General features: G+C 39.3%; 3 protein-coding genes across 3 annotated transcripts; 1 reads left to right on the top strand and 2 right to left on the bottom strand.

Annotated features, from left to right (window-relative positions):
- Window positions 1-278: 278 nt before the first annotated feature.
- slc35a3b (solute carrier family 35 member A3b) lies at window positions 279-5,656 on the bottom strand. The gene is made up of 7 exons (XM_031294425.1): window positions 5,436-5,656; window positions 5,099-5,241; window positions 4,631-4,753; window positions 3,993-4,167; window positions 3,034-3,152; window positions 2,752-2,885; window positions 279-1,150 (listed from the first exon to the last, which is right to left on the bottom strand). Exons 1-7 carry the CDS (start codon window positions 5,638-5,640, stop codon window positions 1,057-1,059), a joined length of 993 nt encoding a protein of 330 aa, XP_031150285.1. The 5' UTR covers window positions 5,641-5,656; the 3' UTR covers window positions 279-1,056.
- Window positions 5,657-10,013: 4,357 nt separating this feature from the next.
- imp3 (IMP U3 small nucleolar ribonucleoprotein 3) lies at window positions 10,014-14,629 on the top strand. Its single transcript, XM_031294439.2, has 7 exons — window positions 10,014-10,277; window positions 11,326-11,433; window positions 12,416-12,490; window positions 13,224-13,303; window positions 13,439-13,490; window positions 13,665-13,737; window positions 13,907-14,629. The coding sequence occupies exons 1-7, from the start codon at window positions 10,141-10,143 to the stop codon at window positions 13,931-13,933; spliced, it is 552 nt and encodes a 183-aa protein (XP_031150299.1). The 5' UTR covers window positions 10,014-10,140; the 3' UTR covers window positions 13,934-14,629.
- On the bottom strand, window positions 14,547-16,895 carry sec22ba (SEC22 homolog B, vesicle trafficking protein a). The gene is made up of 5 exons (XM_031294436.2): window positions 16,657-16,895; window positions 16,081-16,190; window positions 15,710-15,870; window positions 15,462-15,608; window positions 14,547-15,188 (listed from the first exon to the last, which is right to left on the bottom strand). Exons 1-5 carry the CDS (start codon window positions 16,729-16,731, stop codon window positions 15,034-15,036), a joined length of 648 nt encoding a protein of 215 aa, XP_031150296.1. The 5' UTR covers window positions 16,732-16,895; the 3' UTR covers window positions 14,547-15,033.
- Window positions 16,896-16,945: the final 50 nt, after the last annotated feature.

Genomic DNA, 16,945 nt, shown 5'->3' with positions numbered 1-16,945 from the left:
ACAGTGTGTCTTCATTTGTCATGGCACCGCAGCTCATTCAGCCATCTGTTGCTATAGAGACTGGTTTGGTTTTTCAGAGTGCACTGCAACTGGAGCTGAAAAGAAGCCTAGCTCTGTGTGAATGCATTAGTGTGTGTGTGTGTGTGTGTGTGTGTGTGTGTGTGTGTGTGTGTGTGTGTGTGTGTGTGTGTGAGAGAGAGTGTGCAAACATACACACTTAGAGCTCCAATGTAGCCATTCATTTCACTTTGAAGTAAGAAAAAAGATCAAGGCAGAGCTGGTTGTTAAAAAATGTCTTCATTTATTAATTAGTTCTTTCATAAAGACCTTTATTTTGCATTTAAATAACAGTAGAATGAGTGATTTTGATATAAATACTTAGACTGTAAGCAGCAAGGTCAAAGCAGTTATTCCCATCTTATCTGATCTCATATTAAAAAGAAAATGACATTCAGCATCTTTGACCAAAGATAACACCTCCTCTTTGCGACAAGTTTGCACCTCATTCCACCACTAGATGGAAGCTCTAGGATTTTGCTCTTTTTGAGGCAGGCGCCGTCAGCACCATAAATGCCCTTTTTGTATTGTAAGTACACCCCTTTCTGCATATCTTACATGAATAAACATAGGCACACAGTATATTGAACTGTTTTTAAATACTTATGAGGCCATTCATCATAATCTCCTCCTTGTCCCTGTAAATTGCACTCACAGTACGCTTCAATGGGATAATTCAGTCAACAATGTCTTGTCAGAAAGTTAGCTCCACTGTTGTACTTTATAAAAACACCTTAAAAAGATACAAAGTAAACGTATTTCATATTATTGACCCCCATCTTTTGTACAAAGCAGCATTTCTCCAGAGGAGTAATGGTGAACATTCAGCCTCAACAGCCTTGAGCTGTTGTTGTTGTTTGGCAGTAACAGATTAAATCACATCCAAATTTCCCGCATTTCTAATTTCTGCATGCCAAACTCAAACTCAAGTCTTGCTCGGTCTATGTTGATTGCCTGTCATCACTTCAGTCAGGGAGCCCATTTCACAGTGGTCTCTGTTTATACTTTGATGGCGCTGCTACTGGCAGGTTTGCGCTCACTGCTGTAGAGAAATGTGGCAGCAATAACCAGCACTGCCCCTAGGAAGAATACACTGCGAGAAAGGCGGGAACAGGAAACAAAAGAGAGAAAATAACAAGGCGTTAAAAGTGAATTCAATAAACAAACAAACAATTGTGTACTCAGCTCATGTCATGTAAACAAGTCTACAACCATGCTAATGGGCCCCGTCTCCGTGAGGCTGTGCTTAGCATAGACAGTATAAACTGGACCAACAGATCCCGTTGCTCTGGACCAGTCTTATATAAAGTACTTGAAAGCAATACTTGAGTAAAAGTACAAGTATCTTACCAGAAAATGACTTTGGTAGAAGTAAAAGTATCCTTTTAGAATATAACTTGAATAAAAGTCTTAAAGTATCTAATATTTACTGTACTTAAGTATCAAAAGTAATTTCTGATATTAAATGTACTTAAGTATTAGAAGTAAAAGTAAAAATTAAAAAGACTTTGATTATGAACTTTATGGCCAAAGGTGTGTAATGTTATCTTCATCACCACTGTCGTCGGGGTGACCATCGTCTGTTACCATGACGGCAGAGCCTGCACCAGGTGCTTTCATGACACTATCAGTCATTCTGCTTCCTCCTCTTCTTCTTTAGTTTTGGCCTATGTTTTTTATTTATTTATTTTTTTACCACTTGGCAACATACAGGCATTAGGTCACCAACTGGAATGGAGGGTGCATTATCTTGGCAATTTAGGAGCAATGATTCGCCCAACCTGCTTTTTTTCCAGTGTAACAAATTACTTCTGATTTTATTTTGTAGTAAGAAGTAACTAAGATGCTTAGGGGAAATGTAGTGGAGTAAAAGTATACATTTTATTTAGAAACTGTAGTGGAGTAAAAGTAAAAGTTTCCGGAAGTATAAATAACAAAGTAAAGTACTGATACGTGAAAATTCTACTTAAGTACAGTAGTGAAGTATTTGTACTTTGTTACATTACAACACTGCTCTGGACAGAGACCAGGTGCTTAGACACTTTGAGCTAAACACTAACGCCAGCGTGCTGACATGTTCACAATGACAATGCTTACATGGCATACATTTCATGTTAATGTTTGCAATGTTTACCATCTTAGTTTAGCATTTTAGCATGCTAACATTAGCTAATTAGCACTAAACACAAAGTACAGCTGAGGCTGATGGGAAATCGTTTTTTCCAAATGTCGTCTGGAACAAAAAAACCTACAAAAAGTATTGACTCGAACAAGAAACAATTTGACCACCTCACGGAAAAGGCAGTCTTGTGTCCGGGGCCAAGAACTCCTGAAATATTGTCAGTTTCCCCAAGAGGCTAATTGACCTCATAGTGGCACTGGAGGAAAAGTCAGGGGATCATCAAAGTCTGTAGGGTCACCTAGGGACCATAAGTGTCCGTACAAAATTCAACGGCAATCAATTCAATAGTTGTTGAGATATTTCAGTCGCTACCGAAGTGGTGGACCAACGAACAGACTGACATTGCTATCCATAGAGCCATGCCGCTAGCCTGGCTTAAAATAGTAATTATTATTAATGACTAATTATTCGCAAACCAAAATTAAGCCTTGTGGGAGCGCATAGATATATATACTGACTGTATCAGTATGTATATCTATGGTGGAAGTGTACATGAGCATGTATGTGTTTACCCTGTAGGGTTAAAGTCCTCCAACAGGAAATATGAAATGAGTGTGGACACGATGATGGACAGGGAGGTAGCGAATCCTTTGAGGATGTTGTCTGCATATTTAATGACTACTGCTATGACCAAGCCGCCCAGAGCCTGCAGACAAAGTTGGAAAGTATTAAGACAAACACACAAAACATGAAGACAACCTGTACAACAAAAACAAGTATAAGAGCATGTACACCAAATGCATTTCATTGACAATTAGTAAATATCAGAATGAAGAGAAACATAATGATCAAACCTGTAAGGCAACAACTGTGCAGGTGATGGTGTTGTAGCCCTGAAACATTCCAGACTGTCTGACCTTCTGGCCGTCATACACTATCATTCCTACAAAGCCAAACACAAAGCCAAACAAACCTGGAGGACACAAGGAGAGACAGAGAAGCGAAGTTTTTAAATTGAAACTACAAGGTAAAGTAATGTTTTAACTGATCTTGTTGAAAGGACAGGAAATTAGAGTTTAGGGACTTGATGTTATCTTTAACCACATTGTTGTCCTAAGAAATTGTTTCACTACACCTAACTGCCACTAGAGGTCACCCAAATAGCAGGTCATGACACACCAACCAGAAGGTGCAACTAATCTCAACCAAGCTTGCAACTAATCTGGCTTGTGAGGCTACGAGAAAATAGGCAATGACACTGAAATAATTTTTTATAAATTACTTCAAAATTATTTTGTCAGCAAATGAGCTATTGTAAACTATGTCACACATTTCAAACGTATTATTGATCAGTGCCATGTAAGAATTGGATCCCATTAATTGGTTGGTGTTCATATATGAACACCAACCAATCAAGTGGCAAACATACTGTTTACATAAACAGTATGTTTGCCACTTGAGTATTCATACCTTTTTTTCTTCCTACTGTGTGACTCTTATAGCAGTAGGCCTAAGTATTTTAGTTTCACACAAACCCTCCCGCAATACACAGAATGTAAACCACATGAAGCAGTAACATCCAAAACAACATGAACAATAACAAGAGATAGCCATATTTACGTAACAAACAATAAAAAACAAACCCATGCGCGCGCGCACGCACACACACACACACACACACACACACACACACACACACACACACACACACACACACACACACACACACACACACACACACACACACACACACACACACACACACACACCATCGTCTCACCTTTCCAAACCAGGAGAGGCCATAGTTACTCACCCAGTTGTATGTTACGGACCCACACGCTCTGTTTAGTCTCCTTGAGGATTTTCTCAAAGTAAACTCCAGCAAAGCCACTGGACACACAGGCCATCAGCACAGCCATCAGTCCAACAAACTGAGAGCTTGCAGACAAGATCTTCTGCTCAGAGTCACCTTCAGACTCTGTGGGCCACTGCGGAGTTTAAGACACTGATTAAAGAAGTGCATTTTCTGTTGACCGCAAACGCAACTGCAACTTTCACTGTGAACGCAAACTTCACCACATCCACGTTGATATACACACATTATTTTTCATGCTACTGGATTTTGTCGTTTTTGTTTTTTCTTGTTTTGAAATGGACAATAAATCTTTAAACGCATATCACGGAGTGGAACTGGATTATTAAAACCTGCGTCATACAGGTGTTGATTGTTCCCTGACTCAGCCTTTCAGTGGCTTATGGAGGTTTCAAAGAAGGCGCTACACTGATCATCACACGCACGGATAGGCACAGGACTAAAAATCTGTCAATTAGAGTAATATACAGAACTAAATCTGATGAGCCAATTAAGTTATATTCCACATTCGTGCAGCAGATAAACCTGTGTATTTGTAAATTGCTCAGGGACTTTGCAGGAGCAGTGTCTGCTGGTACCTGCACTAGAGTGACTCCGGCCATGAGGAAGAGCAGGGAGAGCCACTGGTAGAAGCCCAACCTCTTCCCCAGCATGGAGACAGAAAACAGTGCTGTGGTGAGGATCTTTAACTGGTACGTGACCTGTGTAAAGCACAACACAAACACACCACAGAAAATAAGATAGTAGTAGATATCAGGCCTGCCAGCCTAGTTAGCTTCAGCTCCACTTACCTCTAATGGAGGGTTTTCTTTCTCTCTGAAAATCTGAAAGCTCTCTGATAAAGGGGTATCGTAAAATGCCTCACCTCATTTTAAACAAGATTTTTTAAATTATTGTAAGGAAGGCTACATATTATGGCAAATGCCAAACCACACAGACATCAGTTCAATTACACTGGATTGTCTGGATCACACACACACACACACACACACACACACACACACACACACACCCAGTGAACCTGAACCAGCACATTCATGTGTCACCTGATAGGTGGCTGCGTCCAGGTTGGATAAGGCAACATAGAGCAGATTGTTCTGTAGTGTGTAGATCACTGCAGGAATAGCCAACTTCATGGTCTCCACGGGCTTGTTCACAATCTCCTCCTTCAGCAGTTGCACACTGAAATCTGTCAGAAACAGTGTGTTGTCAGTAATTTAATCAAAGGACCACACATGGAGTGAAGAGACAAAGAGAAGCAACAGAGAGGACCAGTCTGGTATTAAGAAGATTGGGGGCAAGTTTATATGAGATCTTGTACCCTGTAGCACCAAATCTATCTTCAAATAAGCTTCCTGTCACACCATCACTCTTCCTACTCACTGTTCTCAATGAAGACGAGGAGGGTGCAGGCGAAGATCTTGAGCACCTCGGCCGACACCACAGCGGATGAGGCCAGGTAGCGGGGTCCATCTTCCTTCAGGGTGCGGGAGTAGCGCATGGTGAGCACCAGGGAGGTGGTCTGCAACACCAGCACCCCCAGAGACAGATACTTCAGCCTGGAGGAGTGTGGCGAGGACAGCACCATCGTGGTGGACTCTGTGCCCAAGATGGACGGAAAGAAAAAGAGAGATAATGAATGAGTGAGTCTGGTTCAGAAGAGAAATGAGGCATACCCCTGCAGCTCCTACCAATCTCAGGGGTTAATAAAGAAGCCCTTGAGCAAGAAACCAATTTCTGCTTTGGGAAATCTGTATACTATCACAAAACTAAGAATAAAACTATGGAGAAATCATGAAAGTCAAATGCAAAGGAGAATAATGGAGATGGTCTCTAAAGAGTCAGAGAGAGGAGAAATTGAGTGTAGAATAAGCAGGAAGGCTAGTCCGTAGTTAAGTTAAAGGGTAGTTAATCAGAAAGTCCAGCCTGACGCAGTGTCGGGCATTCCTGTGACTAGCCTGCAGTCCTGGAGCACATAAAACAAAGATCAGAACAGAAATAAGAATAATGCGGACAGGGGGAAATATGTGTATTGCAGTACAACTCAAAGTTCAAAACAGCTGTCAACTTCAAAGTTCAAAACAGCTGTCATCTTCTCTATACTATAGCGTAGAAGTCTGTCCACCAACAGAAACAAACTGCTGCTTCAGGAAGGGATTGGTAAATCATTGGTGAAGCTGAAACTTCAAGTGACCAGCAAATACCCCAGCCCCAACAAAATTTGAACTAAACTAATGTCTGTTATATTGCATTTCTTATCTGATTAATGATATACCCATTGTAATCTAGTTCTGCATATTTTAATGTTCGGAGATTTTTGTGTACTTGTGTTTATGTGCTTTCTTATATCCATTTAAGGTGAATTTGTCCTCTGAGGCAATAAAGGTGAACTACATTTTAGTATCTCATAAAAATATGTAATTAAACCAAAAGACTGGCTGCAATTAGTAGAAGTACTCGCTGAGTATTCATAGCTACTATTTTACAGGCCTTAATTTAAATATATATATATATAATAACATTTGAGTGTGGCTATCATTGGTGTACAGTCAGTGATGGAAGAAGTACTCAGATCCTTTACTTAAGTAAAAGTATCAATACTGCTGTGTAAATGTATCATTACAAGTAAAAGCCCTGCATTTACAATCCTACTCAAGTACAGAAGTATTATACATATTTTACAGAAGTAAAATAATCCAATATTTCACAAAAAAGCAAAGATGAGAGAAAAGTACAAAAACCTTTTTGTAACAGAACACATTGTTGCATGTGTCAACAATCTAATAATGTAATGTAATAATATACCACTCCACTAAACCATTCAGCCTCTTTTTTCTTATGTTAAACAGCTATTTTGTAAATACTTGTTGCTGTATTTATTGTTTATTTCATATTAATGTTTAATGTTTATTTATGTATGCACCAACCACCAAGGCAAATTCCCTGTGTTACTCATGTTTTTTTGATACTTTAAATATATTTTACTGATAATACTTAAACTCTTTAACTTAATATTGAATGCTGAACTTTTACCTTGATGTAATACAACATTATTGCACTGTTGTATTTGTACTTTTACTTAACTAAAGGGTCTGAATACTTCTTCCATCACTGGCTTCAGTAGTCAACAAGTTCCATGGTTTGTATTTAATCTATTAGCCCTCAACAAAGCATGCTGCCGAGTATTTAGTGTCTCGTTATTCATAACCTATCATGCATTAAAAAGGTTAGGTTGAGAGGAATGAGATAATTATTACCAGTCTTGTAACTACGTGTCCTGGAGGCTTACATTTTTGCCTTACATTTCCTGACTGAAGCATCTCTTCTCTGAACAGCCACTTCCACTTCCCCGCAGAAGGCAGAATATGAGAGGCAAACCATACTAAACGTCTGCTTCAGCCCCCTTCAAGTGGGGGGAAGAACTGAGGGACCTTCGCTGGTTTTCATAAGGTAAAACTGAAGAGTGTGCACCTGGATCTGACTGACCATAATACATAATTCAGAGTCCACTGAGCCATGTCATAAAATGCTTGTATAATTTGCATATGCATGCTATGCATCCCGCTTTAGTAGAAAGAGCATTTACAACAAGCCACGGAGGCCAAAGAAATGTTAACAGAAAAAGAGGTGTGGTGTGTTCAACACACTGACCTCCTTATGTAGCAGCGCTGCTTAGCAGAGGGGCACGGCTGCACAATCCCTCTCTGTTTGTGTGTGTGTGTGTGTGTGTGTGTGTGTGTGTGTGTGTGTGTGTGTGTGTGTGTGTGTGTGTGTGTGTAAATAAGTGTGAAGATCCTTGCATGGCTGGCAACTGAAAATGAAAGTCAATACTGTTCTTAAAATGTGCTTAGAGAGAGTAAGAGGGGAGTTTGTTGTAAAAAACTAAAGTGGGATCTTCACCCTCATTTACACTGAGACAGCTGCAAGAATATTGAATATTTAAGCTCTTAATAAGCAGCTACCCATTGGTGAGTCCGCTATTAAAAACTCATTCTGCACAGCAGCCAATCATTGTTTAAAGCTACAGAGCTTTATTTTAAGTTCTAGTTTACAAACAAAATCAAGTATGTCAGGTTTCATTTGTGAGATGTTGCAAGTGGGTTTCTGGACAACTTAAAAAATACCTGCATCCAAGCCATGTCGCCAAAGTGAGGTATAGTACTCTATCACTGCCATCTAGAGCAGTGGTGAAAAGTACATCTATTCAATAACTGTACTTAAGTATAACTTGTGCTTGAGTATTTCCATTTTCTACTATATAATTCTACCCTGCGTTTCAGAGGGGAAATATTGTACTTTTTACTCTTCCTTATTTATTTGACAGCTGTAGTTACTACTACTAATACCTCTGTACTTTTAGGTTGAGGTATTGCTACTTTTATTTAAATAAAAGACCTAAGTACATCTTCCAACACTGCCACCGAATATTTCACGAAAGTGCACAAAGTGCACGCAGAAAGAAAGAGCACGTTGACAGAGCTACCCTGTCGCCTTGACTTGACTTGACAACAAGTGCAGTGCAGCACTTGTTGTCTTGTGCTGTTTTATCTTGTGGCGTGTGGCAGATGTAGCATCATATAGAAAACAGATATGTGGTGGGCTCAGGTCAAAGAAAGCAATGTCTAAGGTCTTCTCCCCCTTTGGGACATTTGAGACGAGTAGCTCTTATTCTGATAATTTAGCAGGATAAGGTAACACAACACTACTGAGATAAACAGGTCTGCAAAAATGTTTCAGGACTAAACTGAAATGCTGAGATTTTGGGCAGGTGCTAAAAATGAATTCATTCACCTGAGCCAGCCTGCAGCTGGTGACGTGGATGTGTTTTAGTAAGAGCAGAGATGATTGGCTGTCACCGCTGGGAAACCGTATAGGCTATATTTGTTTTAGTGGGAGTTGACCTGAACAAATATTACCGATCACAATAGCATCAGGATCTGGATCCGTCAGGAGACAAAGTGGGAAGGAGAGGAGTGAGTGAGTGAGTGAGTGAGTGAGTGAGTGAGTAAGTAAGTGAATGAATGAATTAAAGCAACAGGTTTTCCTACACGCCCATATATATTTAAAGGTCCCTCTGGTGGTTAGGCTATTCGTTGCTTTGCAGCTGATAATACAGTTTAATTTGCTAAAACTGTCCCTGAAGTGGTCTTGACAAAAAAAAATAAGTATATATATATATATAAATATAGTCTCTGGAGACAGGATAAGATCATTTAGCATCTCATCTGCTTCTTCTTCCCTACATGCCTAAAAGAGCCCCTTCCCAAACTCTCCATCACACAGTAACTTACCTGTCGGACTGGATCTCAGCTGAGTAGGTGGCTAAGGTGTCCGGACACTCATTCGCTAGTCTTCTTCTTTAAACCTCCGACCGCTACAGACAACTCTCTCACACGCTGCAAGTTGGAAAATGTTGCGGTAGGCTGTACCCTGAGTAGACATACAGTCGGGACGGAGTCTCCCTCTCTGCTGAATGACAAAAAAATCGACATATGCTGACAACATACTCCAAGCGTTTGGTGACACCTGCTGGATAGAAAAATAAGTAACTGTTGTTATCTAGGGTGTAATTTCCACTGGAGACAGGGGGGGACCTCACTTTTTATAATCTCGTTTGTGCCCCCTATATTATCGGCGATTGGCCCCTATATTGATATTAATACAATAAACAAAGTAAGACATCTTTTTATTATACATAGTTTTGTAGCTACTATTCTTTCTGGCAGAATTTATTATTATGATCAACTTAATTATTTCCTGGATTTTGTAGTCCCTAAATGTATGTAGAAATGCAGGAAATGGGATTCAAATAGAAAAACAAATTCTGGCGGAGAACCCCCAGATCCCCTGTTTTGTGTCCCCCCCACTTCTCAAACCAAAGTTACACCCTTGATTGTTTTGATTAAAAAAAAAAGAAAAAAAAAAGAAAAGTGTTGTAGATGGCGCTGTAGCTCACATTGACTTCACCTTCGACCTTAAACGGACGCCGAAGAAGAAGAACACGTGTTTCCTGTGTTTCCTCTTCCCCCTGCATGGACAGAAGTCTGTCTTGTAAATAAATTGTATTCAGCCAGCGAAAGGTTTTAAAATGGTGCGTAAATTAAAGCACCATGAACAGAAGTTGTTGAAGAAGGTGGACTTCATCAACTGGGAGGTGGACAACAACCTGCACGAGGTCAAAGTGTTGCGGAAGTATCGCATCGAAAAGAGGGAGGACTACACCAAGTAAGCAACAGCGGCTGGTTACTGTCACTAAACCTTATTGTTCTGCTGTGTTTAGGCGTCAATATGTTACCCAGGGTACCATGAAATACACCTTAAACGCTTTTATTCATTTATTTATTTAATGTTTTTACTTTGTTATAGCCAGCTACGCTAACGTTACATGACATTTACAAATACTAGATACAGTGGCTTGCATACGTTTACACACCCATGCTAAAGTTGACTAAAAAGAGGAATAAAAATCCATCTTTTGGAAATTGATCTGAATGCCTTAATTTAAAAAAAATAGGAAAAATCCAACCTTTAAGGACACCACTTTTCTTTGTGAATGAATAATGTATCGTAAATAAATAAATGTTCTTCCTTAAAATACATACATACATGACCCCTATAAAATTCCCATAGAGGCAGGCAGATTTTTATTTTTAAAGACCAGTTATTTCATGGATCCAGGATACTATGCATCCTGATAAAGTTCCCTTGGCCTTTGGAATTAAAATAGCCCCACATCATCACATACCCTTCACCATACCTAGAGATTGGCATGGTTTTATTTCAGTTAGCCTAATAGCTGGTTTGATTTGCATTGAGAGATGATCTTATGGAAAGTACCCCATGCCAATCTCTAGGTATGGTGAAGGGTATGTGATGATGTGGGGCTATTTTAATTCCAAAGGCCAATCCTTTTTTTCCTCAGAAAATGATTTATTGCCAAGTAGGTCACACTTACAAAGAATTTGCCTTGGTGGTTGGTGCATACATAAACATATTAAACGTTTACATAATGTAAACAATAAATATAGAAACAATATATACAAAATAGCTGTTTAACACTAAAAAGAGAGGCTGAATGGTGGAGGACGTGCAAAAATGTTTAGGATATATATAGTATGGGCAGGTATGAAGTACAGGATGTAGGTTAATGCAAAGTCTACATACACAGTCTAATATACAGTCAATGGTAGCAGCTGACAAGTGAATAGTAGATAGAAAAGCAAATTAATTGTTATTGTAGTGTATTTTAGTGTTTATTTCTCCTCTGTCTCAGGTACAACAAGTTGAGTCGTAACATCAGAGATCTCGCCCAGAAAATCAGAGACCTGGATGAGAAAGATGGCTTCAGAGCTCAGAGCACACATCAACTACTGGAAAAACTGTGAGTTTCTCGGTGTGATATAGTTTGCCTTGACATAATCGCCTATCTAATAACTTTCAGTCAACATCTGGGGCCTGTGTCACGAAGCGAGATGAGTGGGTTATTCAGCTCCCTTTGAGCTTAACTCTGGTTTTTGCTGTTTGCCGAAGATTGCTCACTTTTAACCAGGGTAAATCGCCATGGTAACTACTTTTCACCTCGTTGAATATCACTAAATGTAGTCACCTATAAATAAATTTCCATGCAGCTATCACTTCTTCATCTCCTATCCTATTATCAGTCACTGATAATGAGTCTGTCATCGCTTTCAACATCACATCTTGGTACAGCTTCCTACCAAACAAATGCAAGAGAAAGCTGGCTAGGATAGCCAGGCAAGCCGTTAAGATCATAGGCATTCCACAAAAACAGCCATCTGATCTTTATATACAAGCAGTGGAAAGAAAATCCAACTTCATCATCCAGAATGCCTCCCACCCCCTCCACCAAAGCTTTGAGCTATTAACATCAGGAAGAAGGTTCAGAGTGCCTCTGGCTAAAAAGTCACCAGACAACAAATCCTTCATTCCCAATGCAATACATATACAAAACTCATGCTACTGACACATCACACACACTCTGCCTTCAATCAAAAGAAAATGTTCTAACATGGCAACATATTAGACAATAAAGCTTTTTGAATCTTAAGTACTCCCCTCATGGCTCTGATGTCACTTTAAATGATCAACTCTTTCACATGAGTGGTAGCTGAACAGGAAAACCCAGAGTTAAAAGACCCGGTTGATAACCAGCTTCATGATACCGGCTATTGTGGATCACCAATGTTAACCCAAAGAGAGCTAGACTTGAACTTGCTTCATAATACAGGCTCCTGTACTGTCATACAGTGGTGTTTGTTTTTCTTTGTTGTTTTGGACAGTCTTGGTTTATCTGTTTAAAATCACAATATCCCAATGATCTTTTTTTTGTTTGTTCACATAAGGTACAGTATCGGTCTCATGCCCACCAAACAGAATCTGTCCCTCACAGAGAAAGTCACAGCTTCGTCATTCTGCAGGTAAATAATCCCAAAAAAACCCATCTTATACTCTAATTATTACACAGCTTTGTTGAATTCTCAGTTCTGATTGGTCAGTCACGCCATTCTACGGTCTGTTATTTCTGATCGTAGAATCTCGAGGACCATCTTGTGTCAAATTATTGATTTAGTTAGTAAGTAGCCTTCTAATAAGCATGATAATGTAGAAAGAGCTGGTCATTACTAGAAATTGAACCCTTTCAGGCTGATTCAGTCCTGCATCACCCTGTCAGGGTTCTAATTCGCAATAATGACCGGTTCGCTTTACATCGTCTTGAACTTCTGCCATCAGGGAGAAGATTTCGTGTGCCGAGATGTAAAACAAACAGGCTTAAGCTATCGTTTATTCCAACATCTATCAAGCTGCTGAACTCCAACAGTAAATCTTAGCACAACAGAGCAAAAGTGCAATGAATACACCATCACTTTTTGCACTTTGCTTATTACAGTTTCTACTTAAGATGTCATATTGTCTGTACAGTCATAATGTGTCTTTCTTTTGTGTCCTGAGAATGTTTTGTGGATCTTATGTTTATGTTTTTATGTTGATTTTAAAATGTTTTTTTCTGTTACATGTTTGTGTTGTGAAGCAACAGATTGTAGCACTATGCCTAAGACAAATTTGTATTCTATTCCATTCCATACATTATCCCTTACTGGAGCCCTTGGATGCAGTTATATATCATTCAGTTTACACTTGTGACCCCTGCAGGAGGAGGCTGCCCAGCATCATGCTGAAACTCCGTATGGCTCAGAACCTGAAGACGGCCATCACCTTCATCGAACAAGGACGTATCCTTCATTACTGCATTATTGCAAGAGTTTGTTTGGGAGTGATGTCTTGAATTTCCTTTGAGAAATTGGTTCGTTTTGTCTATGTGAAAGTGTAGAAAGTGTTTTGCAGTATTGACCTTGACTCAGTATCAGATGTGCGTGTTGGCCCAGACATCGTCACAGACCCAGCTTTTCTCGTCACAAGGTTAGATTTGACACTTTGTTTTGTCTTCTCATAATTTGTTTGAACCACTTTATGCCGCAGAGGGCCTTTCACACAAACTGTCCATTCTGCAGAAACAGAAATAGGCAGTATAGGCACATGTGAAAAGCATCTGAAGTGATCAAATCTTGACACTGTTACTGTGACATTTTCCAGAAATATGGAAGATTTTGTTACTTGGGTGGACTCCTCCAAGATCAAGCAGCATGTCATGAATTATAATGATGAGGTGAGTGAGTTTTCAGCATCAGCTTATATATCCGCTGTAACTGTTTTGTTTCAATGCAAATATCATCTGGTGTTTTAATCAGAGTCCTGTAACCTACAAGTGCCATTGATCATTTTTCTGGACTAAAACATAATGCTAATGTTATACTACCATTGTGTTTCTTTTGCAGAGGGACGACTTTGATCTGGTGGCATAAGACTGTTTTCTTACATCCATTGGTCACCCTGGAGGATAGGAAAGGGACAGTACTCTGCTCTTGTAACTATGGCGTGAATAACTCTACAACCCAGGAGTCAACAGTTTGAATCTCTTATCAACTTTGAAATTGTGGCAAGAAAATAAGTGCTCTCGCCTTCTTAATAACAATAACTAAAGTTTCATCTGAGCATGGACAAAGGAACACACTATCTATTCTCCTATACCTTAATGTTGTTTGTGCTGCATAATGTGTTCTTTGTGTGAACGTGAGCTGGCTTCACAGGGTATGTATGTGATCATGGAAATGCTGGTGTAGGCCCAGATGAGACACAGCGCGTTTGTCAACCGTTCTTTTGCTGTGAAGTTAAATGACGTCTGCCGTTTTTTCCGCTCCGAGTTAGTTTTTTTCAACTCAAGGCGTTCAGGATGCTCCTGCCGCAACCAAAAAGCTTCACTCTCATTTAAAACCATTCAAAAAAAAGCTGCCCCAGGCTGCTTAAACGTCCTCTGTCTTATCTGGGCCTTATAAGTGTGTATATACCATGAAGAGGACTATTGCTGTCTGTTCATATTAACATAACTTGTCATAAATACAGTTGTAAAATAGAAACTATAGTTCGATAAATATTTAATATTTTCAATAAGACTTTGTTACAATGTAAACTCTGTCAACAATAAACATTCTTTTATCACAGTTAAGACTTTTCACAAAACCTCTGCATATTCATACATGGTTTATCCTTAATGCTGGAACTCTGAAAGAAACCCCTATTTCCAGGTTATAAATGTTAATTTATCTACACCCTGCTCTTAATATTCCAGTAAACAGAGTTACATGAACTCACCATGAAGCATTTTCTTCCATACATAAAGAAGTCCCATCGCAGAGCTATGGCTCAGTTTATACTGTATACATGGCATAAGTCAAAGCTGGATAAAGCATAGGAAGAATTTCTACCTTCAATAGGGATAGGCTGTATATGATCCCTTTAAGGCACCCTGGTATACAACATTAATGTAACAGGATCAGTTAAAATTCTTGTTTTTTCAAAATGAAACACCCTCTCCCTTATGTTAAAGTCCATGTTTAAGAGTCCATCAGAGCCACCAGAAACGCACATAGATGATGAGTGTGATGAAGAACACTGACACGGCAGCCACCTTGGCATATGCGGAGCGGGTGTTGAGGTATTTGGCATCGCTGCGGTACTTCTTCGACAGACCGGACAGATTGCTGGCTTTTGTGTCTAGAGCTGAGGAAAATAAAAGTATCGATGTAATGAACTGGTCATTTACTTTTAAATAAAGGACATCAAGTTGTGTAACTACTGACTACAAAGGGGTAACAAAATTGACTAAATACAATCAACACCTCTGACACATAACATAATTGACACAGAACAAATATTTTCATATAGGCAGTAGTAACAGTAAAATTGTATTTGATTTAGGCGTTTCTTGGTATTTTGTCCCTTATGTTTTGTGCAGGTACCCTGGCCAGGACAGATTTTTGTGTGACTACTTACCAGAAAGAGATTCTCCTCTTTGCAGAACTTCCTCAATATTTGCCACCATAATTCTCTGGACATCCTGTAGCTCTGTGTTAATACTGCCAAGGTTCCTCCTGGACCTGCTGTCAATGTATGACTTCTTTGTTTTCTGGATGTAAGTGTCTGGAACAATGTATGTACGACATAAGCTTAATCAAGGATTTTGTTTTTTCTGCAGAAAGACACAACATTTCTTGAATCTACCATGTCACAAATAATCTTACCAAACTCGATGAAGGAGTACGGTCTCGTTACTGTGGGTACTCTTCTTCCATACTGGTCATAGAACTCACTGTGGAGGTCTTCAAGATATGCAAACACCATCTTTTTGGGAAATGAAGCCTCACAGAGGAAAAGGTAGCAGACACCCTTTGCTATTAAATAGCTGAAAACAAAAAACACAAGTTAAATCCAAATCAATGGTTATTTATAATGAAATGTTTTTCCTAGTAATATTTCTTTTATATACAGTCTAGGGTAATATATGTATCAAAATAAACCACTAAACTAACTGTGCAATATTACAGAAGTAACATGGATTTTCTCTTTGAGGAAACACTTCAATGAACAATACTTGGTGCTTGTGGTAACTTACTGGAAGTTCATGTCCCCGGCCTCCAGGGTACAGCGGTCCGGACTTTGTGCATTCAATTTACGGCACAGCTGCTTGGCTTGGCTCTGGTACAGCTGGAGGTCTCTTCCTGACTGACAAAAAATAAGTAAAAACAGGTTGTAAACGGAACTGCAAGTACAACTGTATGGCAGTTTTAAAACAATCTCATATCAAGACTTGTATTAAAATGGCACATAGAGTCCAAATTTTTTGTTGGACCGAGATTAATACATTTGACAATGTAATGTAAAAATCATGCGTATTTGTAGTGGACAGCAGAAAGTTAACTACGTACATTGTTATGTTATTACATAAAAAAATAAATAACTAAAAAGTTATAGCTTTATTAAAATAAACTGCTGCTTCGTGGATTACCTAATTATATACCAAATGTCCCAATACACTACCAAGAATGAAAAAGTATTACTGTTTTGGGGAGATCTTACGTTACACCTTTGCGGATAAGCTAACAGTCAATAAACATCACATTTTTGAATGGAGTTTGGCGTGTAGTCGTCGTTTAGAGAGGCTATATGGGCAAGCTAGCTTTCATTTCACCTGTTCATCCTCCTGTATGGACGCAGCGAGCGGTAGTCCGTCCGCTACACGAGCGATGATTGTTAGTGAAGTCATATTGATGGAGGTCAATAACCGGCGGCGTCAACTGTCGGTTTTTTGTCAGAGACAAGTGAACTTTAAAAACTTTGTATGTTTTTGATGTCAACTTTAATGATGCAGAAGGAATGAGCTGGACGGAAGTTCCTAGTGCGCCGGTGAATTAGGTCCGACTGGCAACTGATGAAATGCAACTTCGTAGTCAAATTTCCATCGCATAAAGAGGTAGCTG

Source organism: Sander lucioperca, chromosome 9 (assembly GCF_008315115.2).
Source record: "Sander lucioperca isolate FBNREF2018 chromosome 9, SLUC_FBN_1.2, whole genome shotgun sequence".
Classification (NCBI taxonomy): Eukaryota; Metazoa; Chordata; class Actinopteri; order Perciformes; family Percidae; genus Sander; species Sander lucioperca.
Note: the sequence above shows the minus strand (reverse complement) of the source record. Positions and strands in the feature narration are given on the sequence as shown.

Bases quoted from the DNA above. Each gene is read 5' to 3' on its own strand.
- slc35a3b (XM_031294425.1), bottom strand. From the start codon at position 5,640: ATGGTGCTGTCCTCGCCACACTCCTCCAGGCTGAAGTATCTGTCTCTG. The intron at 3,153-3,992 runs GTGAGTAACTAT...TGTGTCCTCCAG, and splicing joins GGTCCGTAACATACAACTGG to GTTTGTTTGGCTTTGTGTTT. The intron at 1,151-2,751 runs GTAAACACATAC...CCTTTCTCGCAG, and splicing joins GAGGACTTTAACCCTACAGG to TGTATTCTTCCTAGGGGCAG.
- imp3 (XM_031294439.2), top strand. From the start codon at position 10,141: ATGGTGCGTAAATTAAAGCACCATGAACAGAAGTTGTTGAAGAAGGTG. The intron at 10,278-11,325 runs GTAAGCAACAGC...CCTCTGTCTCAG, and splicing joins AAGAGGGAGGACTACACCAA to GTACAACAAGTTGAGTCGTA. The intron at 13,491-13,664 runs GTTAGATTTGAC...GACATTTTCCAG, and splicing joins CCAGCTTTTCTCGTCACAAG to AAATATGGAAGATTTTGTTA.
- sec22ba (XM_031294436.2), bottom strand. From the start codon at position 16,731: ATGACTTCACTAACAATCATCGCTCGTGTAGCGGACGGACTACCGCTC. The intron at 16,191-16,656 runs GTGAAATGAAAG...ATTTTTTGTCAG, and splicing joins CCATACAGGAGGATGAACAG to TCAGGAAGAGACCTCCAGCT. The intron at 15,609-15,709 runs GTAAGATTATTT...ACATTGTTCCAG, and splicing joins GTACTCCTTCATCGAGTTTG to ACACTTACATCCAGAAAACA.